The sequence below is a fragment of the Diabrotica undecimpunctata genome, chromosome 5 (genome assembly GCF_040954645.1).
Source record: "Diabrotica undecimpunctata isolate CICGRU chromosome 5, icDiaUnde3, whole genome shotgun sequence".
Classification (NCBI taxonomy): domain Eukaryota; kingdom Metazoa; phylum Arthropoda; class Insecta; order Coleoptera; family Chrysomelidae; genus Diabrotica; species Diabrotica undecimpunctata.
The window spans coordinates 110991-132656 of NC_092807.1; the positions used below are offsets into that span (position 1 = coordinate 110991).

Below are 21666 nucleotides of genomic sequence, written 5' to 3' on the forward strand. Positions count from 1 at the left end.
TTGGTCTAATAAATATATTTTTACACTTAAATAAATAAATTTTATAAATTATAGTGTTATATAAAATTTATGCGTATTTATCTAATTGCGTAGAGCTTGACCCACTTCGTGATGTAATCCAACCATTTTCACATTTTGGAAATGGTCCGGCAATGTCCAAAGCCATTCGTTCAAACGAACTTCCAACATTATATTGTCTTATAGGAACTTTTTTGCTAATGTCCGTTACTTGTAGCAAAGGTAGTACATTTTTTACACCAGCCCTTTACATCGTCGAAACTATTCATCCAATAAAACCGTTCCCAAAATCTCTGAAGGGTATTCTTTACACCAAAATGCCCTTCTGATAAACTGTCGTGTAACTGACGAAGTATTTCGGCTAATCTGCTCTTTGGAATTACCAACTGTGTTTTATTGTCAGAACCTTCATCATTTTTCAGTACTCGTTTAAGCAAGATGTCTTCCGTGGTAAAACTATTCCCACTGGGCCCAATATGTTTTAACTATTGAACATGGGTTTGATATTTCTTGTCAAGACAGTCGACGGTTTTCTTTTTTCCATTTTGAAATTTTCTCTAACACTGGGTCTTTATCTTGTTGGCTGATCTTAGCAATGCTGCTTCTTTGGATTATGTTTTGTCACAGTGGGAATACTCTGCTGGGCACAGCCTTTTTAAATAGAAAATCAGCATTTCTGTGGCTAACTCAGACCCGTTGCTCAATGTTGTAATCGTATTTTTAGAGTCGTTTAATCCATCCCACGTCTGACACCAATGAAATGTTTACTTTAATTCATTCCAAGTATTCTAACACTAACCGATCAGGAGCGTAGCACTATTACCTTACTGTATCAGTCTTCAAATTTTTTTCTTTTGTAGATTTGTGATGATCCAAATATAATAGAACAGAACATAATGGAAGTAAAGGTTAGCAGTCCCGATTATGCAAATATGAATAAAGATACCGTTTTAACCGATTTTCTGCAAAGAATACAGCACTACCAAGAGAAATATGATCCTTTAGATGAAGTTGCTGAAAAGAGCATATCGTTCATGAAAATATATAACACCGGTGAAAAGGTTGTGGTGCATAAACACGAAGGGCATGTGCAAGCTAGAATTGTATATTATCTAATGAATATACATATTACACCTAGGACTATATATTTAACTAGGGTGAGTACATCAACAGTTTTTTTTATTCTGGTTAATTTGTTCGTTAATTTCATAAAGAAAAAGATGGAAAAAGCAATGTATTCTGTGGATTCAGATGTGTGGATGTGAAAGTGGTTTAACTAACTTTATTTCAATTCCAAAAACAACTCCCTATTTTGAGAAATATTATAAATTCTGATGGCATTAATAATTATCCAAAATTCCAGAAGATTACCGATAAAGAACTTCTCGAATTACTCTACGTTAGGGTTGCAGTTAGGGATGATGAGAATATGAGAACTTTTTCATTTTTTTTATATAGAATGATCATTAACATTATTAACATAAATATCGTGAGCATATTTTTTCTCCAGAGTCAGTCTTCTAAGATCAGCAGAGAACCACTTGGGAAAAGTTGAAGTTGTATATTTTTCAATGGCACAAAGTAAATACATTACGATTATTGGGAATATTATTATATTGATACAATTTTAAAAAACCAAAGACTTAGTAATATTCACAGCTGGATCACCTGCAGGACAATGCACCATTACACCAAACTCATTATTCTCCCATGATGCATAGGAAAGATTGTAATCACCAAAAACATAGATATCCTGTACTGAGTAATGTATTAATTAATATTTCTTCTCGAAAGAACAGTTGCTAATTATAAACAGACTCCAAAGTTGTTTAGATTATCAAAAAGAATATGAACCATTTTTATTCTGACGATTTACAGGGTGAATTAAAAATATTACAATATTTCAGAAGCGGTAGTATTTTGTTTAACAGGAACTGTGCGGTGGTGAAAGGGGATTACATGAGCGCCCCCTAGTGAACAGAAGTAAAAAAGTAAAATGTTTCCGCACCAACATTCGTTGGTGGCACATAAGATGTGAAATTTAGTATTGAGTGTTAAATATTTTTTACAAACAAGAGAAATGGTAATGATAAAATCTTAAAACTTTTAGCATGGTGAAAGTGAACAAAATTTAGAAGGTAGAATAGGGGGAGATTCCAATTTGAGCCCCAGAGGTAGGCAGTACTCGCACGCGCTGGCGCAATTCATTCGAGATCAAAAGTTGGACGGTTTGAGAATCTGGACGTCATGGTTGAAAAGAACCATACAGACGGTGTCCGGACTTCACGTTCCGCAAGAAAGATGGAAGGCTCTCAACGAGATAGATGCGGTAAGTTCTATTCAGTTTTGCTTTGCACTAATAATACACTGAACGCCAAAAAAGTGGCCACCCTATAAATTTCCGAAAATAAAAATTCATTGGAAGTTTTACACATTGTTTCATATTGAGTCTCAATTTAAATATTGTTTGCGATCATTTATGCTTGTTTTTGACAGTTTGACGTTTATGTTGTTGTTTTCTGTAGTCGCTGTTTATCTTCTAAGTTGAAAACATTTAATTAAATACTAATTTAGATTTTCAAACGTGGATTTCGACTAAGTGAATAATTAAGATATGGTGTTATCTACACTAGATGTTGCTCGAATTATTGCCTTGCTAATATGAGTTTGTAAAATCTGATGTCGTTTTCTTTCCATTTAAGGGTGTTTGTGAAGAGATGACGTACGAAGAAATCAAAGAAAAATATCCTGAAGAATTCGCCGCTAGAGACATGAATAAATTCGCGTACAGATATCCGAGGGGCGAAAGTTACGAAGACTTGGTGGCTCGTCTAGAACCCGTCATTATGGAGTTAGAACGCCAGGGTAATGTTCTTGTAGTTTCCCATCAAGCCGTGTTACGATGTCTGTTAGCTTATTTCTTAGACAAAACCGCAGGTAAGATTCTATTTTACTTATTATAAGTATTTTTATGGACTTTTATTTATTTGTTTAAGTATACAATGTGTTGTATTCGATAAGATTTCCAGCTACAAATATTTAATAATATCACCTAAATGTTCGAACACCTATAATAAAATATGGCATTCAAAACCGCGGACGGACACCATTTTGGACTTTAAATAGGATAACCTATAAGCTATAAGCCTGTTGTATGGAGTTGAGGCCTGGACAATTACAGAGGTGACAGAGAAAAGACTTTGAAATGTGGTGTTATCGAAGAAGGTCGAAAATATCTTGGACACAACACCTAACAAATGCGGAAACGCTACGAAGAATGAAAACAGATAAAGAAATACTCAACACTATAAAGAAAAGAAAAATGAGCTACTTTGGTCACATACTAAGAAACGAAAAATACGAATTGATGCGGCTGGTCATACAAGGGAAGATGGAAAGCAAAAGAGGACCGGGGAGAAGACGCACGTCCTGGTTGAAGAATCTGAGACAATGGTCATGATGATCACCAATGTCCTTAGAGATGGGGCACGTTAAGAAAATATGACAATACCTCATTTGTCAGAAATGTTTTTCGGAACACGAAAGAGATGTTCTTTCAGTGAGTGTCAGTTTAAACAGGATAGCCCGAGGTTTTGCACGATCACGTCACAAGACCTCAAAAAACATGTAGAGATACTTTATTATATATAATTAAATATGGCACTGAGCGGTATCTACAGTGTTTCAAATTGAAATACCCTGTATGTATACATATTGTTATTTTCAGATGAATTACCATACCTAGAAGTGCCGCTACATACGATCATCAAACTAACACCGGTAGCATACGGTTGTAGAGTAGAAACCATACCATTAAATATCGAATGCGTGGATACCCACAGAGCCAAGCCAAAGGTAAGTTGATCTCCGTCCTCCTAATTATCATTTCTCATCAGTATTTTCATCTTTTTCGCTTTTGATTAACTATTTTCTGGCATGTAACTGTTTTTTTAGGATCAACGCCAAAACCCACCAGTTACAAAAGAAAACTAAAACAAATCTTAGAAAATGACTAACTAAAATGTTGTCGCTGTCTTTTATGTGTATTAACAATGAGATAAATCGGAAATATTGACGACTTTTCTGATATATCGATTTCAAATACGCTATAGGGTAGTATTTAAAGCATATAAATACAGATCGAAACCAAAATAGCGTTCGATAAAGTAAACGAACGTTTTAAAATTTACCAAAAAAAAAAGATAATGAGATACAGACAAGATCATTCAGTAAAACTATGAATTTTTTTTATAATACAAACACTTCATTTATAATATGTAAATATTTCGCTGGTCGCGAGTGCAGTTCTTTTTTATCCCACCCACTAGTCGTTGTCGGTAAATTTTCCGATCACCTAAACCGCCAGGTGTGTTGAATTAAGTAATTCTTTTTGACGTTAACGTAAATTCATCATTATTTAACCTTTCAGGGATAACGTGACATGATAGTACACAAAATGTGACGTCGGACTATAGTTTATTTTTATGAACGAGAGAGTAATTAACATAATTTTAACTGGTACCTCCGACCACTCCATGGGCGTGTTCAAGATTAATTGAAAAATTACTTTGAATAATTGTAAAAAATAAATGAATTATTTCAGTGTTATAAAGTGTTATGTGTATGTAAACAAAAGTGACCTCTTTTATCACACACTATATTAGAACTGACTGGCCTACATTAAAAAGGGTTTTAAAAAATTCACATTTTTTTTAATTTTTAAAAATTACAAAAGAGAAAAACAGTTTTTAAAACCGTCTAAGGTATGTTAAATTGATGAATAAAAATATTAATATAAAACTTACAGCTACTTGTTACAAATCCAAATCAGATTCAGAAGATGAACTTTCAGAACCAAGATTTATAATAACTGGCTCGATCATTTTATCAGTAATATTGTCCAGCTTCCACATTTTTTCCTCTTCTTTAATAGTGTGATTTACTGCCTTTTCCCAGTTTTCAGGTTTTACATTATTTACGGCCTCCAAAAACAACTGTTTAACATCATGAATTTTAAAAGTGGTATTTTTGCTTGAAACTTCACTCTTTATCTGTGCCCATACCAGTTCAATCGGGTTTAATTCACAATGATATGGTGGGGATCTAAGTACTGTCATTCCACGATTTTTGGCAATTTCATCAATTTCGTATTTTTTAAATTTTTCTTTATGAAGGGCACACAACGAATAAAGTTCCTTTCTTATAGATCCGGGATGGTACGTAATATTTTTTGAACTCAGCCAATTCTGCAAGTCTTTTTTTAACCACTTGGTTGTGTTCTATAAGTCTGGAGTGATAACTTGCATTATCCATTACTATTACACAGTTCTTAGGAAGAAGATCTATCATTTGTTCGAACCATTCTTGAAAGACATCAGCGTTCATGTCTTCATGGTAGTCACCGGTACGAGTTGATTCAAAAGTTAATAAACCACCTTCAACAAAACCGTCTGAACTGCCAATGTGTACTATTATCAGCCTGCGTCCCTTTCCTGATGGTGGGTTTAAACCAGTAGATAAGTTATTTACAAAAGCGTGCCTTTGACTTGTAACAGTTTCATCCTGCCAAAATTTATTTGGTGTATGACCCTCGTTGATCCATGTTTCATCAAGATAAAATATTTTTCTTTTTTGGTTTCTCATTTCCTTTATGGTTCTTAGAAAATGTCTTCTCCATATGACAATATCGCTTCTTTCTAATAAAATAGACTTTCTGGGATTCTTTTTCCAGCGGAAGCCTATTTCTTTTAAAAGTTTCCATAACGTACTTCGACTCATTTCTGGGTAATCCTTATCATCTCGAACTGAGACAAGAACTTTATCCAATGTTGGAAATTTTTGTCTAAAGAAGAATTCATGCACTTTCCGTCGAAGTCCTTCTTTAAAATGATATTCTATTTGAAATTTTGGTTTCCCTGGAGCATTACGTGGCATTTGAAAACCACCACATTTCTCTTCTTTAATAACTCTGTAAATCGTAGATTTCCCAACACCAAGTGTACTGCTAACTAACTCAACGGTCTCATCAACACTTTCACATAAACGTTTGTCTGTAAATGATTTAAAACAATTAAATATTAATGTTTTTTCATTAACTGTTAGAGGACCAATTTTTCGGCGTTTACACGGCACTTCCAAATTTTCCATAACACTAGTATACACAATAAACTGCACCTTGCAACTGAAGTACCTACTTTTAGTGAACTGTTAAGAATTTTGAATACGCCACTTGGACCTTCCTATATACAAAATGGAAAAACCCACTATCACATTTTCTGTGGAATAAGTTTAGAAGGTAATTATCTAGTCAATTACTGTCGTAGATTCCTGGAATTAAAGAATTAAATGTTTGATTGTTGAAACCCTTACTTCGTGGAATGCACTCATTTCAGATAAAATAAAACGTTTTATTTTATCTAAAGAATTAAACTTTATTTTGCAAATAGGTAGGTACTTATTAAACTTTTATTGGTTATATATAACCAATAAAATAAACATCTCTTTGTGGAAGTTTGAAAACAAAGTTTTCAGTGTTTTATTGTTACATCTTACATTTCTTGCAAATTCATTAGTACCTGTTAACCTCCATCACTCCGACACTGGCAACCTTATTTAGGGATTAGTAACCCTCACAACTATTGTATTCTATTCTGCTCCAACCTTTATACCTGGTGGTCATACTCAATTTAAAATTGTTTTCCTATATACTTCTGTAAACTTGTTGACAAATATCTGTTTTTCATTGAGTCACCCGTATCAACAGTTTAGGGATTTGCATACATAATTTATTGTTTTATTACTCTCTCATACATAAAAATACACTATAGTAGTCGGAAAATCTAGAAAAGGTCCAAAAAACAAATATTTTCGAAAAAACGATCTGAGAACTTATAGATTCTTTAAATGTATAATTGAAATATGCAAAAAATATATTTGCACACAAATTTATTATAACTTGTATTTAAACTCACGCTTTGAAAATAAAAGGTAACCGATATATTCTTTTTCACATTTTGAGTACTATAAAACACAAAAACCCAAAATAAACAAATACAAAACAAATGTTTAAAATACCATCCTGTAGGCACTCGGAGCAAATGCATTTTGACTGTTCTAAGCATACACATTTTTGGCATTTTTAACAGGTACATATATCTAGTCGGCCTATTTTTTTTGTCTACTACAGTAACAACATCGACCTCGATTTATTCTTGACCTAATTGATCTAGGAATACGTTTATTCAAAAATCGACGTTGCGGATGATCGTTTACTAGTTCCGTACCAATAGCTTCTAGAAAATGTCTTCTAGGCATTTTATTTAGCTCACTATTAGATTTACATTTGTTTATTACAAATCAATTGATACAGGCTACATTCATTGCAGAATAAAAAATGGCCATAGGCCATCGGCGAGTGGCTCGAGCGCAATTGTAGGCTGCACACATTTTATCAACTAGATCTACTCCTCCTTTGCATTTATTATGGTCAATGATGATTTCTGGCTTGCCTATTAATTCATCTAGCAAATCTTCATGTTGCATCGTTGAGAATAAAATAACGTTTTTATTTTTTCTGGATATATACAGATATCAATCGTACATTTTTCTCTAAAAGTAAACATACTTATTTCTTCTGGTCTCTTAGGATCAGTAAATTAAAGTGGATGCTCTCTTTTGTTTTTCTCATGGTACCTATCATAGTCAGATGATGTTCGTTCAAAAGAAGATCTGCCAAGCTGAGGCTCGTAAAAAAATATCATCAAAACGGATGTGTCTGAGCAAAAACTTGAACCGTGCAAGGGACATTGTCAATCTAAAAATCTCTGGCGATGAGCCGTTTGTCCTAAAGAGATCTTCTGTATTTCTGTGGTTATTTTTGGTTACCGCAGCTACATATAAAAGACCCAATAGTGTCCTAAGTTCTAAAATATCTGTCTTTCTTGCAGATTTATTACTGAGATTGTAAAAACACAGTTTAATAAAGATATTCGTGTTGTCTACAATGGTTTGCCAAATCTCTTCAGTAAAAAACAACTCCAAATTTTTGATGCGCTTTTCATATGTCGTACTTTCCTAGTTACTCCAAAAATTTTTACCTTCATTAAATTGTTATTGCGACTTCGTATCCGGCGCTTCCCTACATGTTTCTTCCATTTAGTCGTTCCATCCTTATGAATGAAATGCGGCACTCTTTGTGGAACATTCAAGATGTCTGAGATTGGCTCCTCAATTTCTTCTTCCATGTCGGTGTCGTGGTCCTGTGTCTCGTCGAAATTTAGTTCCAAACTAGCATCGTCATCGTCAGGTTCAATTTCTGGCTCAGAATCAGAGAGAAATTCCGCATAAAGCTTTTCAAGATATGCTTGTTGGTTTTCAAAACTCATATTCAAAAAATCTGTAAAAAAAAAGTACGTTTATATCAATCAAATATACAGAAAACATAATCAGTAGATCAATCCCAGTTATAAATTACATAAATATTTTTTATTTACCCCATAAATAAAATATTTTAAAATTGAATCTTACCCGAAGATTTGTGAAACTTGTATAACGTGCGGACTTACTTTCCAAAATTCAATGTAACAGCAGAACTAAATGCACTAAACAACTCTCAGAACTTTTTTTATACTATGACTGTACTGAATAGAGTATAGAGTATCCCTTCGCTTAAATCTAGCGAACACGCCACGACCGAAATCATAATTACTCGTCAGAAATCGACAATTCGACAAGCGCACTCATAGTCCGCACGTTAACTCTGAAAGGTTAAAGTAGTATTTTTGTACATGACGAATGCAAAAAATAATGGAGTTATTGAATGGTCACTATTGTACAGTGAGTTCATAAAGTACGTAAGTTCATTGTTTTCTGAGGTAAATGCTCGGAGAGGTGAATTTTTTATTTCAATCATACAAAACAAATCAAAATCTACCTGTCAGAGGTTTACTGCAAAAAATAACTGTTTTCAGACTTTTATACACACTGTACATTATGTTTTGTACTTTTTGGGCATATTGTATTTATTTTGTATTTAAAAAACGCATGTTATAAGTGTTGTGTTTGAAAAATATATATTTTTGGTCAATTTTTTTTAAAACAGTTAAAACAAACCTTTACTACTACCACAAAAATTATTTTAATTGTGTTGTTATTTACTGTATACGAGGGTGGATTAACCGTGAACACATTTTTGTTAATAATTTTTATTTAATTGTAGTTAAACAATAAATTTTTCATGTTTTTTTTTTATTTGTACAAGAACTACGTACTTCTTTCACTTGTATCACTTTTTACTCTTTCACAAACATTACACTTCTATTTGATCCCCCCTTGTATAATAATTAATATAATCGAATAGTGATTTAACAAACTTAAGTCTTGATCATTCCATCTACTATTCCTTCTATACATTATGTATGTTCTTTTAAGGGTTATTTTAACAAATATATTCATTTTTATGTCTAGATGTAATGATTGGGACCTGTAACTCAAATATTTTTACTAACATTAGCTTTTATTAGTATTATTTTACAAATTGTTGCTCAATTTTAAATTTAGTATAGATTCTATTACCATATTTGATAGATGGAAGAATATTTAAAGACCTATAATAATCGGTAGCGAAAAATATATCATTAAATTATTTACGAGGGAGGTTCAGAACGTAATAAATACAAGTATATTTATTTGTCTCACCTTCCGTAAGTTTGAGGGAACATAATGTAGTAATGTCACTGTATTCCTGAATCATGAAATATATCTTTCTATACAGGAAAGAGAACGTATATGGCCATGTATGCCATGCCACTGTATGGAACAATGAACTTTCCTCAATGCTACTGTGGATTGGCATTGAGCAAAACATCAAAAACGTGTTGTCACTCGGTCAAGTCAACGTCTAGTCCCGAACGACCTCAGCAGCTGACTTTAAACACAAAGCGACTTAGTGGTTGTAACCAACGGCTTAGATCCATCAGACAAAAACTTCTGAGCGCATTTGTCTCGACTTTTCATTTCAGGTTTGACGTTTCGACAAATCTAACCTCAATATTTACATAAATTATTTTAAACTGTTTGTCCTTGTTTAGTGTAGTGTTATCTTCAACTTTATGTTTAATTTTAAGTGTATGACATTCTGCAATTGTTGGATAGAACAAAATTGACGAAATGCCCCGAAGATGCTCTAGGGAGCGAAAGTACTTCTTCTTCTTCTTGTGCCACTCCTAGCGGAAATTGGAAATCATCATGGCCACTGCGACTTTGTTAGCAGCGCGCCTAAAAAGTTCAATCGAACTACACCCGAACCATTCACGTAGATTACGAAGCCACGATATTTTTCTTCTTCCCACACTTCTTTTGCCCTTAATTTTGCCCTGCATGATATTTCTTAAAAGTTCGTACTTTTCACCTCTCACAATGTGCCCCAAGTATTCCATCTTTCTAGTTTTTATCTCATTTAGAATTTCGCATCTTTTGTCTAAAGTTTGGAGTACTTGCGTGTTAGTGACGCGGACCATCCATGATATTCTGAGAATGCGCCTATAGTTATATATGCGAAAGTACTTGGGCAAGATTTAATTAATAAAACTGTGCTCGATATCTGCCTTTAATTTTCAAAGTTCTTTCTATTTATGGTCATTTCGCTCTCATGATCAAACCAATGATTTCTTTTTTCTGACTTGATTTTGCCCAATATTTCAAACGATTTCTGTAACACAATAGCTCGTATATTTGCCCATAGTTGGTTAATGTCTTGTTCTTCCTATTTGATCTTCTATTTTTCTAACTTTTCTGTTCCTATTTGATCTTCTATTTGCTGTCTGTATACATTTGCAATGTCGGGATCTTTTAGTTTATTGTCAACTTTTTCTTTCCTTTTCCCGATCTCCTTTTTTAAATTGGATATTTTCTCTTTAAATCGTGTTTAATTAAATAGTGATAACTATCTATGTTTGCTCCTCTAAAAGACCCAACATCTAATAAGTTAGAGCAATGTCTTGCATGGATGATTATATGATCTATTTAGTTAATCATTTCATTATCAGGAGATTTCTAGGTTCCCTTATGTATATCTTTATGGGGAAATCGTGTCCCAGCTGTTACCATGTTCTTAGCCATCGCAAAGTTTATGATTCTGAGACCGTTATCATTAGAATCTACGTGTAGGCTCTCTTTTCCGATGGTGGGCCAAAATATTTTCTCTCTTCCGACTTTGGCATTTAAGTCTCTTGCTATTATTTTGATGATGTTATTTTTTGGGCACTCATCGTACTCTCGGTCTAGTGCCTCATGGAACATGTCTTTTTCGTCATCCTCTTTTTCTTCCGTTGGAGCATGAATGCTAATATGTATTAGCGTACTTTCCTTTAAGTCTTATTCGACATATATATAAATTCATTTTTTTTATATCAATCGAAATTTTTAATTAAAAACTCTTAAACAATCTTATTATTGCGTACCACGCATGCCCAAGCAACCGCTGAGTTGCTGACTTTCAGCGGCTTGCGCTGGAGTCGTCTGAATGTCTGAACGCTACCGCTTAGTGGCGTTTAGTCAGCTTTCCCTTTCCAGCTGCTGGCGCTGAGATAGTCTGAACGTACCATATGACTCGTATATTCTGTTCCCTCAACGAAGCTTTTCAAGTCACAAAGATTCTAAAAAAACTAGGTTCGTTATATTTGGCCGAGAGTACACAAAAGCTACTGCCTAGAGTTCAAAAACGCGTACTGCAAATTTCATTGAATTTCTATTTTTGAATTCTTTCAAAATAGTATGTTCTTACTTTTTGGACGCCCCTCGTATTCATGTTACACTGTGTATTATTCAGAATTTATAAAAGTCACCATTTAAATATAGTAAAACACATGTCCTGAATGTTTGTACAATATTTCAAAGTTTTTATTACATAAATGTTTGATAACCTTGACATTATTTTATCCTGTGAATTATACATTGATGTGATACATTTTCTTGCCTTCAATAATAATATATGTTGTAGGGTTTTATGTGTACTGTTAGTGTTATCAAATTCTATTTAATTGCTTTCTTATTATATTTAGCAACATGTTCATAATGTATGTAAATTAACATTATTCCAAATGTAAAACCTAATACGTATGCAACCAGTACGACAAAATAGCGTGTCGTGACCGTCCTAACAATATATGCAACACACATAACAAACATAATTCTTGAGTACTCTGATGATAATAAGCAATATTTTTTAAAGGTTCCAGGTGAACTGGAGGAGAAGTTCTTAAGGAAAAGTAAACAGAGTCCTTCTACTTAATTGTAAGCATCTACACAAGAATGACTGAATATTAAACTGGGTGCCTATAAATTGATTATATTAATGATCTACATTCATTGTTGTGATGTATCGACTTGATGTACCGATATACGAGATTTTGGTCTTAGTTTTCCTAAGATGAAGGAATATATTATATAGGTATGCAACTTATTGCTTGAAAAATTGAAAAAATATACATAATAAACACTTTAATATGTTTAAAATCGATGACTGGGTTGAATACAGAATAATCGGTGGCATATGAAAGTGGTTAAACTTAAAAGAGGTCTTGCTAAAAAAGTATTTGTAATATGTCATAAATGTATCTTAAACGTTTCAGTTAGACCTCATTATAAGTACCATCACACTGCTTAGTTTTCACTTGTAAGTAACTAAGAATTTTAATTGGAAACCAATTTTGTTTTTGTTAGTTACGGTGTATAGTACATTCAAACAACTTACACCTCTAAACGATTAATGGAATTCGCAGAAAACCTTTCGTTGTAGTAGAAGGCACGATAAACTGCACTGGAGTTCTCCATAATCTTTTTAATGACTCACTTTGTTTAGAATATTTTTGCCTGTATTATCAGTTAGTTAATTTGTATAAAATTAGGAGCAAAAATTCAAATGAAATTTCAAATATTATTGTTTGTTTGGCTAATAATGAATGTATAAATATAATTTAAATAATTGTACAGCAGTTAACCTGCTGTATAATTATTTTGTAAGTAACACTATAATAGTGTACTTGTGAATGAATGTTGCATTTTCAGATTTAAGTGTAGTATATTCTCTTAAAAATTCGACTCACGACTCCTTTCGCATAAAATTAACCTATTATTTTCTTTTTTGAATTTAAATCTTAAATCTCTCAACACTTTCCAAAGGCTAGTCCTCTTAATTTCAGAAACTTGTCTTTCTCTTATTTTTGTCCTGTAAAGTATCTAAACTGACATATTGATTGTTTTCACGCATTCGATACAAAATATTGCGAATTTCAAATGTTTCTCCATCAGGTAAATCAATGCTCCTAGAATGTTTACAAGTTGTTTTCTTGTCTTCGTGATACTCAGTCACAGTAAGAACTTCTTGAGATTCTCTGACAGTCTTCATTACAGTTTTTAGCTCACTTTCACTTACCCCGAGTGCGTCACAAACGCGTTGATTTATACATAATAATGACTTTAAAGGTCCACCATTGTCTCTTTCCATTGTAAAGTATTTTTGCAAATTTGCAATTAATTCATCAATATCCAACTTACGTCTAGGCATGATGGTCGCTTGAAACTACACGTTTGAATTACAATATACTGAGTTTAGATCAACATACAGAAACTTTCTAACTGTTGTGCTTGAGAGGTAAAATATAATCAACCGCTTACAAAAATCCTAAACACATTAAGCAAATTAGCCTAATGATTATTAGGAATGCCGATTGTAATTTAATTCTGTTTGATAAAAAGTTAAGAAATGGTGGAAACCGTACATAAAAAAATTAAAATGTTTCCCACAATTATTTTATTTTTAGTACAAGTATTTTCATTTGAAAATAAAAAGTTAAATATATTTACCAAAACCCTAACTTTAACCCGTAATCGCTGACGTCTCAAAAACGGTACACTATGGTCACACAGACATTATGGTCAATCTAACCACCACTATTTAAAATGACAAAATGTTCTAATTTACTCCCGAAGTATTTTTTAACAAAAATTAAAAGTGATATTTTAGTACTTTGTATATCTACTTTGAATATAAATTATGCTTAGCCACAGAATAATAAACAATTAGAATGCCCACTCTCCATGGAAAATTAAGTACGCGCATCTTGTTCGCGCAGACGTTCCGCCATGTTTTAAAGGGAACCAGTGCTGTTCAGTGAAAATTTATGTGGTGTGCATAGAAAAATTAACCCGATTTAATTGACTTACGGTAATCATAGAATACATAACCTCACTAATCATATGTCAATAAAGACCCATTACACCAAATGTGATTCTCAATCCGAGTCTGTGTTCTGTGTTTCCTTCTAAAACATGGCGATCGCGTGCTGAAAAACTTCAAAGGCGGCATCTGAGAGTGGGCATTCTGATTGTTTATTATTCTGTGTCCTTAGCACGGTAGTATTTGTTTCAGAAAAAAATTATTAAACAAGTAGATTAAAGAAATTTGCGGTAAATAACATTATGTACAAGAATACTATTTATTAAAAAAAATATAACAAAATATGCAAAACTATGAACAACTGGTTAATGACACATTATATTTATTTTATACGTAAATTTTAGCAAAGTGTTAAACATTATGGAGAACACCAGTGCAGTTTACGGTGCCTTTTACTACAACAAAAGGTTTGCTGCGAATTCCATTAATCGTTTAGAGGTTTTAAGTTGGTTGAATCTACTGTAGCTACTATTTTATTATGTATTTTTTCTACTCGTATATTAGTAATAAGCCCATAATGGCTTGTATCAGGAATATATCGATAGAGTCAGGAGCTCTTATTTTTTCAAAAATATTAAATATATATACAATGGGCATTCAATGGTAGCCATTAGTATATGATATAAGTTTGAGAGTTGTAAGGCACCAACTGCCTGGTGAGTATCAATACGAGTAGTATTACTAGTTTTTTTCGTTTACAATACCTGTTTCAACGAGAGTCTACGTTTTAAGCAGTGTAGTGGCACTAGAGAAAAATCCAATTTAAACTGGTTCTGTAAATATTGTTTGAATTGCATATGCGAAATGAAGTACTGAAAAAAAGCATCGTCTATAAAAATCTAATACTTAAAGTTCAATCTTTCTTCAAAAGATTCTATAAAATCAATAGTTTAATTTTGCACTTTTAAAAATTTATCAAAAACAAAATAATTAGGGACAAAATATATTAAAGAGGTTCTGAAACTGTTGTATTATTTTCTTGTCGCATGATAAATTTAAATATTATATTTATATGGGATTCATTCCCAGCTGATTGTAATAAAAATTACATTTTACATTTATTTTTGACATTTCCATTTCCAATCCGGAAATCGTTTTAAAAAAGATTATAAATTAAGAAATTGCGGTACGTGTTAATGTTTTGACAACAGAACTACAGATTCACAATTTCTGAATTTATATTTTTTGAAACGTCAAAAACAGATGTAAAATGTAATTTTTATTACAATCGATTGTGGTTTATTCCCATATTTATTTCAAATTTGTATATAAGTAACAGGTCTTATAACGTCTTAACTGTTATTATTGATTTAGTCGATAACACTATGACGTCATGTCGAATACAACTGTAAACGTGCATTTCGAACAGCATATACAGGACGTATAAAATAAAATATATTTCGAGAATTTGGAACCAAATAATTTTGACTATAATTTTACTCTTTGACTATCTACTATATGTACTATTTACATCATTGATTTATTTATAATAAATAAAAAGCGTTGTCTTGCTGTGGTAATATAATTATTGTATATCTATTGTTGAATAAAGATATTTTCTAATAAAATTGAAGTTTCCTTTGCTAAACCTCTTACACTTTATTTTCTACATCGTTGTTGTGATATTACAATTCTACGTTGGATCTTTGGGTTGGCTCTACGTGTGCATGACAAGTGTGCCAACGTAGTAGACTAAAAGCCATGTGTAAAGACCGATAACTAATTAAGCGATGATCAGTGGACCTCAAACAGTGGCTTCAAAATTTAGTAGTTCCAATCACTTGAAAAGAATGATTTAATTTTCTATATTTTATGTTCAGTAAGAATGTTGGATTTTGTTCTATTAAAGTCAAATTACAACTTTATTTCTATTATTTTTATCCTAAAATGGAAAATAAAAAAGTTATTAACAAAAATATCTAAAAAATTTTGAACTAATTTTTTTTGGGCCTTTTACAATAAAATGGCATCAGAGCAATATTATAGAGGGCTTTTTAGAGAGTAATTTGTAATACAAATTTGTTAAATTTCATGAATTTCTCTGGATTTCACAGCGGTCTGAAGTTAGCCGGGTTCTTGAATACACTCCATCTTGGAATAAGGGGTTCAAAGGGTTTTCGCGCTGTATCTCGTAAACTAGCAACCCTACAGAAAATTGTATTTAACATTATTTGTAGCAAATTAAATTGTCTAGAACTTTATATCTATTATTTTTTATCGTAAAATGGAAAATAAGAAAGTTATCAACAAAAATAACTAAACATTTTTGAACAAATTTTCTTTTGGACCTTATTTTCTGGTCATTTTACAATAATCTGAGCAATATTATAGAAGGTTTTCAATTCAAACGTGTTTAATTTCATTAATTTTTATGGGTTTTACAGCACTCCCGAAGTTGAATGGATTCTTGAATACTCATAATAATACGATAAAAACGAACCATTAGGCTTAGTTTTTTTTATTACCTATGTTTTTATTCGTATAATTTATTATTTTGTTAACATTCCTATGGTATTATTAGTCTATTATTGACCTTTTTCCCGACCACCTATAAGGTAGAGTCCGAGGGCGCAATTTTTTTTAAGTGGTATCCCCATTAGGCCTAATTCACTGACAATTTCCAGGTGAGATAATATTGAGCATAATTATATATTTAAAAAGTTGTTTTCCAACTATTGTTTTTTCATTTTCTTTGATGGTCCAGGCTGCGGTTCAGGATCTAACTCAGTATCGAAGGGAATGTTTGCGAAAGAACAGAAGTTAGAATTGGCGTCATTGTGGGTAACATTTTCTAATTCTTGGAATTTTTCGATTAATTTTAATATTTCCATAATATCACTGCAGGTGTCACCTGAACAATGAAGGCACACTGCAGGGCATTTGAGGTCTACATGTCGGCAACCACACATACTTTCACAGTTTCACTTACATCTGCAGAAAATTAATTTCAGAAGTTCGGGGTGTGCTGGAGTTTTGAAAGTTTTGATTGGTAACCAAACTTTTCCAGGCCCCTCCCTTGGACTGCTCTCTTCCTCATGCCGTGAGCAAGACAAGAATCATAGGCTTGGAATGCGGTAAGAGCAAAACGGATGATATCTGCATCAGATTCAGCCTGGTTGACACAAAAACCCACTTCTGATAGAGCAGTTTTGAGAAGATCTATTAAGTTTGTTTTGTACTTTTCATTACCAAGAAATTTATCGTGGAATAATATTGGTACGGTGCTCTTAAACTTTAGCTTTGTTGTTTGCATTGTTGCTTTTTCGTGTGACGCAAGCGTAGGAAGTAGAGTTTTGTGGTGGCGGAATGAGTCGATAATAAATTAATAATAGCATTGGACGATAGCACCCCTTATTCCAAGATGGCGAGTATTCAAGAACCAGACCAAGTTCGGAGCGCTGTGAAATCCAAAGAAATTAATGAAATTAAACAAATTTGTAGTGAAAATTATTCTATGAAAAAGCCTCTGATATAGCTCTGCTGTCATTTTATTGTAAAATTACAAAAAAAAGTTATAAGACCCAAAAGAAAATTTGTTCCAAAATTTTTAGTTACTTTTGTTTACAACTTTTTTATTTTCCATTTTACGGCTAAAAGTAATAAAAATAAAGTTGTAGACAATTTAATTTGCTACAAATAATGTCGGATAAAATTTTTTGTAGGGTTGCTAGTTTACGAGATACAACACGAAAACCCTTTCCCCTTATTTTTCCAAGATGGCGGCCGGGATATCAGGATGGCGACCCCACAAACTTGAACTTAAGTTTATACTCACCCTTCTGCTAAGCATAAAAAATGTGACATTCCAATGGACTATAAGTATTAATTACTAATTAAGATTACTAAAGAAACTAAAAATTAAATATTAAACATAATTTTTAATCAGTTTTATTTATCAGGTGAGGTTTGCGTTTAAATAACATTTTACATAAGATGCCGATTGACAATTTACCTACTATTTAATTCCCACTAAGATATTAAATAATACCAGATTAATATGTATCGGACCGGGTTGTAAATAATAATAACAGTATAGGAAATACTACCGACTTTAATTATCACTCCAAAACGTAATGCAAATAACAATATATATTAAATAGGCCATCGTCGCGTCTGTCGTACTGAGTTTTCTCTCAGCTGATTGTGACGTAACCGCACTGCATGGTTGCCAATACATCACACAGATCATTTAATTTTTAACCATCAACAAAAATGTAATGTATGATTGCAATACGATCTGTACAGATATCGCCGACGTAGTACATATTTCTTTGTGGATAACAGTTTTTAGATAACATGAATCATTTTTTCACATTATTTTATGTGGATGAAACCTCATTTTTTTAAATATTAATATGTTCTTATAATGGCATAACTTTGATTATTTGGTAAACCTACATTACACATCTCAAGAAACAAATTTTTTTTATTAAACTTGTTGAGCAGAGCTGATTGACACAGAGGAGTAAAATGTTGTACATGAAGATGTAATAGATATCTTCGCTTATTTGGTCCACTTGTAATAAAGTTATCAGAATTAAATCTGAAACCGTTCTTCATAATATATGGTCTTTACTTTAATTCATATTGTAACCAAGCATTTAGTGTTATAATAAAATCGTTTATACGTATTTCTCAACGTATCATTTGTAGTATTCCTTCAAAGTAGATTCTTTCCCACCACGCAGCAAAAAGGTTATGGGTCCAGAGTTGTGGGAAATAAAGAAGCTTACATAGTGGTAATAAGGCACCAAAGTTTTGACGGAAAACTTGTTACGGAACGTAACAACAAATTGGAAGAAATAATCAAGTTGTAAACATTTTATGGAACATTCCCTATAATGGAAATAATTTCTCCAACTGGTTATTCAGAGTAAAATTGTTACTAGAATAAGCTGGTGTCTTGGTTGTACAAGAGCATCATCTGCAAGATGAACCTGCAGATGATGCCGATCGATTAATTTATAAGAAAAACGATCTGAAAGCCCGGAATCTAATTGCGCAATATTTGCATGACTAAATTGAAAATACACACCAAAAGAAGGGAATTTCGACAGAGGTTCAACTAAGATTATTGAAATACACAACATAATTCAGTCAAATTGTTTGGGAACTTAACAAGTGCAGGAGGTCAAGTACAAGATAGTGAAGTTGTATCACAGCTACTCTCCGCAATGTCTAAAGCATTTCAAGCGATTACCACAGCAATTGATATTATGTTCTGCCAAGATGAAATTACGAAAACTCAATTTTTTCATATACAGTTGGTAATTATGTAATAGGATGTTTTATATTAAACATTTAGTACTAGGATAACAATCATTTAAATCAAATATAAAAAAATTAGGAACTGATGGTAGTATTTCTAGAGTTGCCATCAATATTTTTGAAGCGAAGCTTCAATACTGGCGCTGTGTTATTACTTTTTCTCTAGTGTTTTTTTTTTTTTTTTGTAAACATCCCATTTAATTTGCGTAATGTTTGTGTAATGTTAGCTGTTAATTACAGCGTTCGACATACTTCTTAGAGAAGTAGGATATTTCTACTTTGACAGATTTCATTTTAAGGTCACGAGCGATAACACTGTTAGTTACATACCATGGAGGGTTTACGATAATCCTTCATTCTTTCAATGAAACTGAAGAAAAAATTCTATAAAACTGCCTAAGACTACCAAGGACGTATGAAACTAAATGTTTGGCATATAAAGAGAACGGGAATAATGAATGCATATGGCGGAAATAAGAATGCTTAGATGGATGAGTGAAGTGACAAAAAAAGATAAAATTAAGAAAGAGTATATTAGGCAGTGACGTAGTCAGGAGGGTCCGGACACCCCCCAAGATATTATTATTATTGATGATTTTAGAATTTAAAATTTTATTTTAAATTTAACAAATATTTTGATTTTTCTAAAGAATATTGTAAAGATCAAATCGATTACTATTCACGTTGTGGGTATAAATTTCGGTCAATGGCCAAATTCCGATATATATGTAGTATATTAATGTCGTAAAAAACATAATTTATAAATTTTTAATTATTTTAATTTTTTTAAGTTAAAAGTCAATTATTTTTCTTACAAATACTGTTTCTCATATCCTTACATATTCATTGTTAATACTTACACAACTAATACTTTATCAGCACCATTGTATTATCATCATTTTTCTCTGCCAGTTTTTTTCAAAATAATTATTAAAAAATAGTTAAATAATTCATTGATGGATAAATGAGGGGGGTGAACTTAAACGAGTGGATACCCTCAAGCATGTTCAATCATCCCAAAAATTCTTCCAAATGTTTGCCCTCACAAATTTCTTTTAGCTACTCCCATGGCTAACAAATCCTTAGAATAGTTATACTGCGCTTTCTAATTGGCACATTGGGGGCAAATCATGGTTCTCCTATGATCCTTTCCCTTTTACGAACTGCAAAATTTATCACTTCTATTGATCTCAAAAAAGCTTTCTGGTAAATTCCCTTGGAAAAATCGTCAGGTGAAAAAACTGCTTTCGCTGTAGTAGGTCGAGGACTATTTTAATTTACTGGTATGCCTTTTGGCCTTTGTAACTCAGCACAAACACAACAGCGTCTAGTCGATGCAATTTTCGGACCTTAATTTGAACCGTTTATCTTTTGCTATCTTGGCGATATAATTGTTTGTTCCTCTACTTTTGAAGAACACATCTTCTTTGTAAAGTTAAGAAAAATTAAAGGACGCAAATATTTCCAAAATATTATTATGCAAATATTGAGCCGTTTAGACGTTACAAGCTTAGTCTACTTTTAGCAATGCCGCCATCTTTGTTCTTTGTGTCTACGTATTCGTTTGCCCTCCCCTTTCCATCGATACCTTTATAGGAAAGGAAAGGAAAAGTAAAGAAACAGCCATTAATGGAATCCTGAAGCTGAAAAGTCCTTTATCTTAATTAAACAAGCCTCAGTATCTGCCCCTATCCTTGTCCAATCAGAGTTTTCGAAACCCTTCGTCGTTCAAGCGGAAGCCGGAGATGGAGCGGTATTAACTCAACAATTAGATGGTAACGAGCAACTTATATGTTATGCTAGTCGATCTCTTACTAAAGCGGAGCGAAATTCTCCGTTACAGAATGTGAGTGCCTTACCGTCATGTTTGCCATTCAAAAATTTCGACCATAATGTCGAAGAAAACAAATTCACAGTTATCACTGACCACCATCCCCTTCTTTGGTTGACTACCCTTAAAAACCCCTCTGGTTGTCCTTGTCGTTGGACCACGAGCCTAAAACAACATAATTTTACTCTCGTTAACCGGAAAGGATCATTTCATAAAAATCAGGTTCACTGCGTTTATTCCCCCCAAATGTAACTTCGTAGAAAGAAGTAATCGTACGATTTGCACCGCCATCCGCAGCTATATCACTGACCAT

At 32.6% G+C, this 21666-nt stretch overlaps 1 protein-coding gene across 5 annotated transcripts in view; it reads left to right on the forward strand.

The window, feature by feature from the left end:
- Positions 1-15822, forward strand: part of Pfrx (6-phosphofructo-2-kinase/fructose-2,6-biphosphatase) — a 47410-nt gene extending 31588 nt beyond the window's left edge. For 4 of the 5 annotated variants that reach the window (XM_072531297.1, XM_072531301.1, XM_072531299.1 and 1 more), the window contains exons 3-7: positions 879-1175; positions 2129-2347; positions 2721-2955; positions 3746-3873; positions 12248-15822. In XM_072531297.1, coding sequence (XP_072387398.1) covers positions 879-1175; positions 2129-2347; positions 2721-2955; positions 3746-3873; positions 12248-12307 — 939 coding nt within the window. In that variant the 3' untranslated portion in view covers positions 12308-15822. Of the gene's footprint in view, positions 1-878; positions 1176-2128; positions 2348-2720; positions 2956-3745; positions 3874-3972; positions 4159-12247 lie in introns of those variants that run through there. The other variant, XM_072531298.1, reaches the window with a different exon arrangement.
- Positions 15823-21666: the final 5844 nt, after the last annotated feature.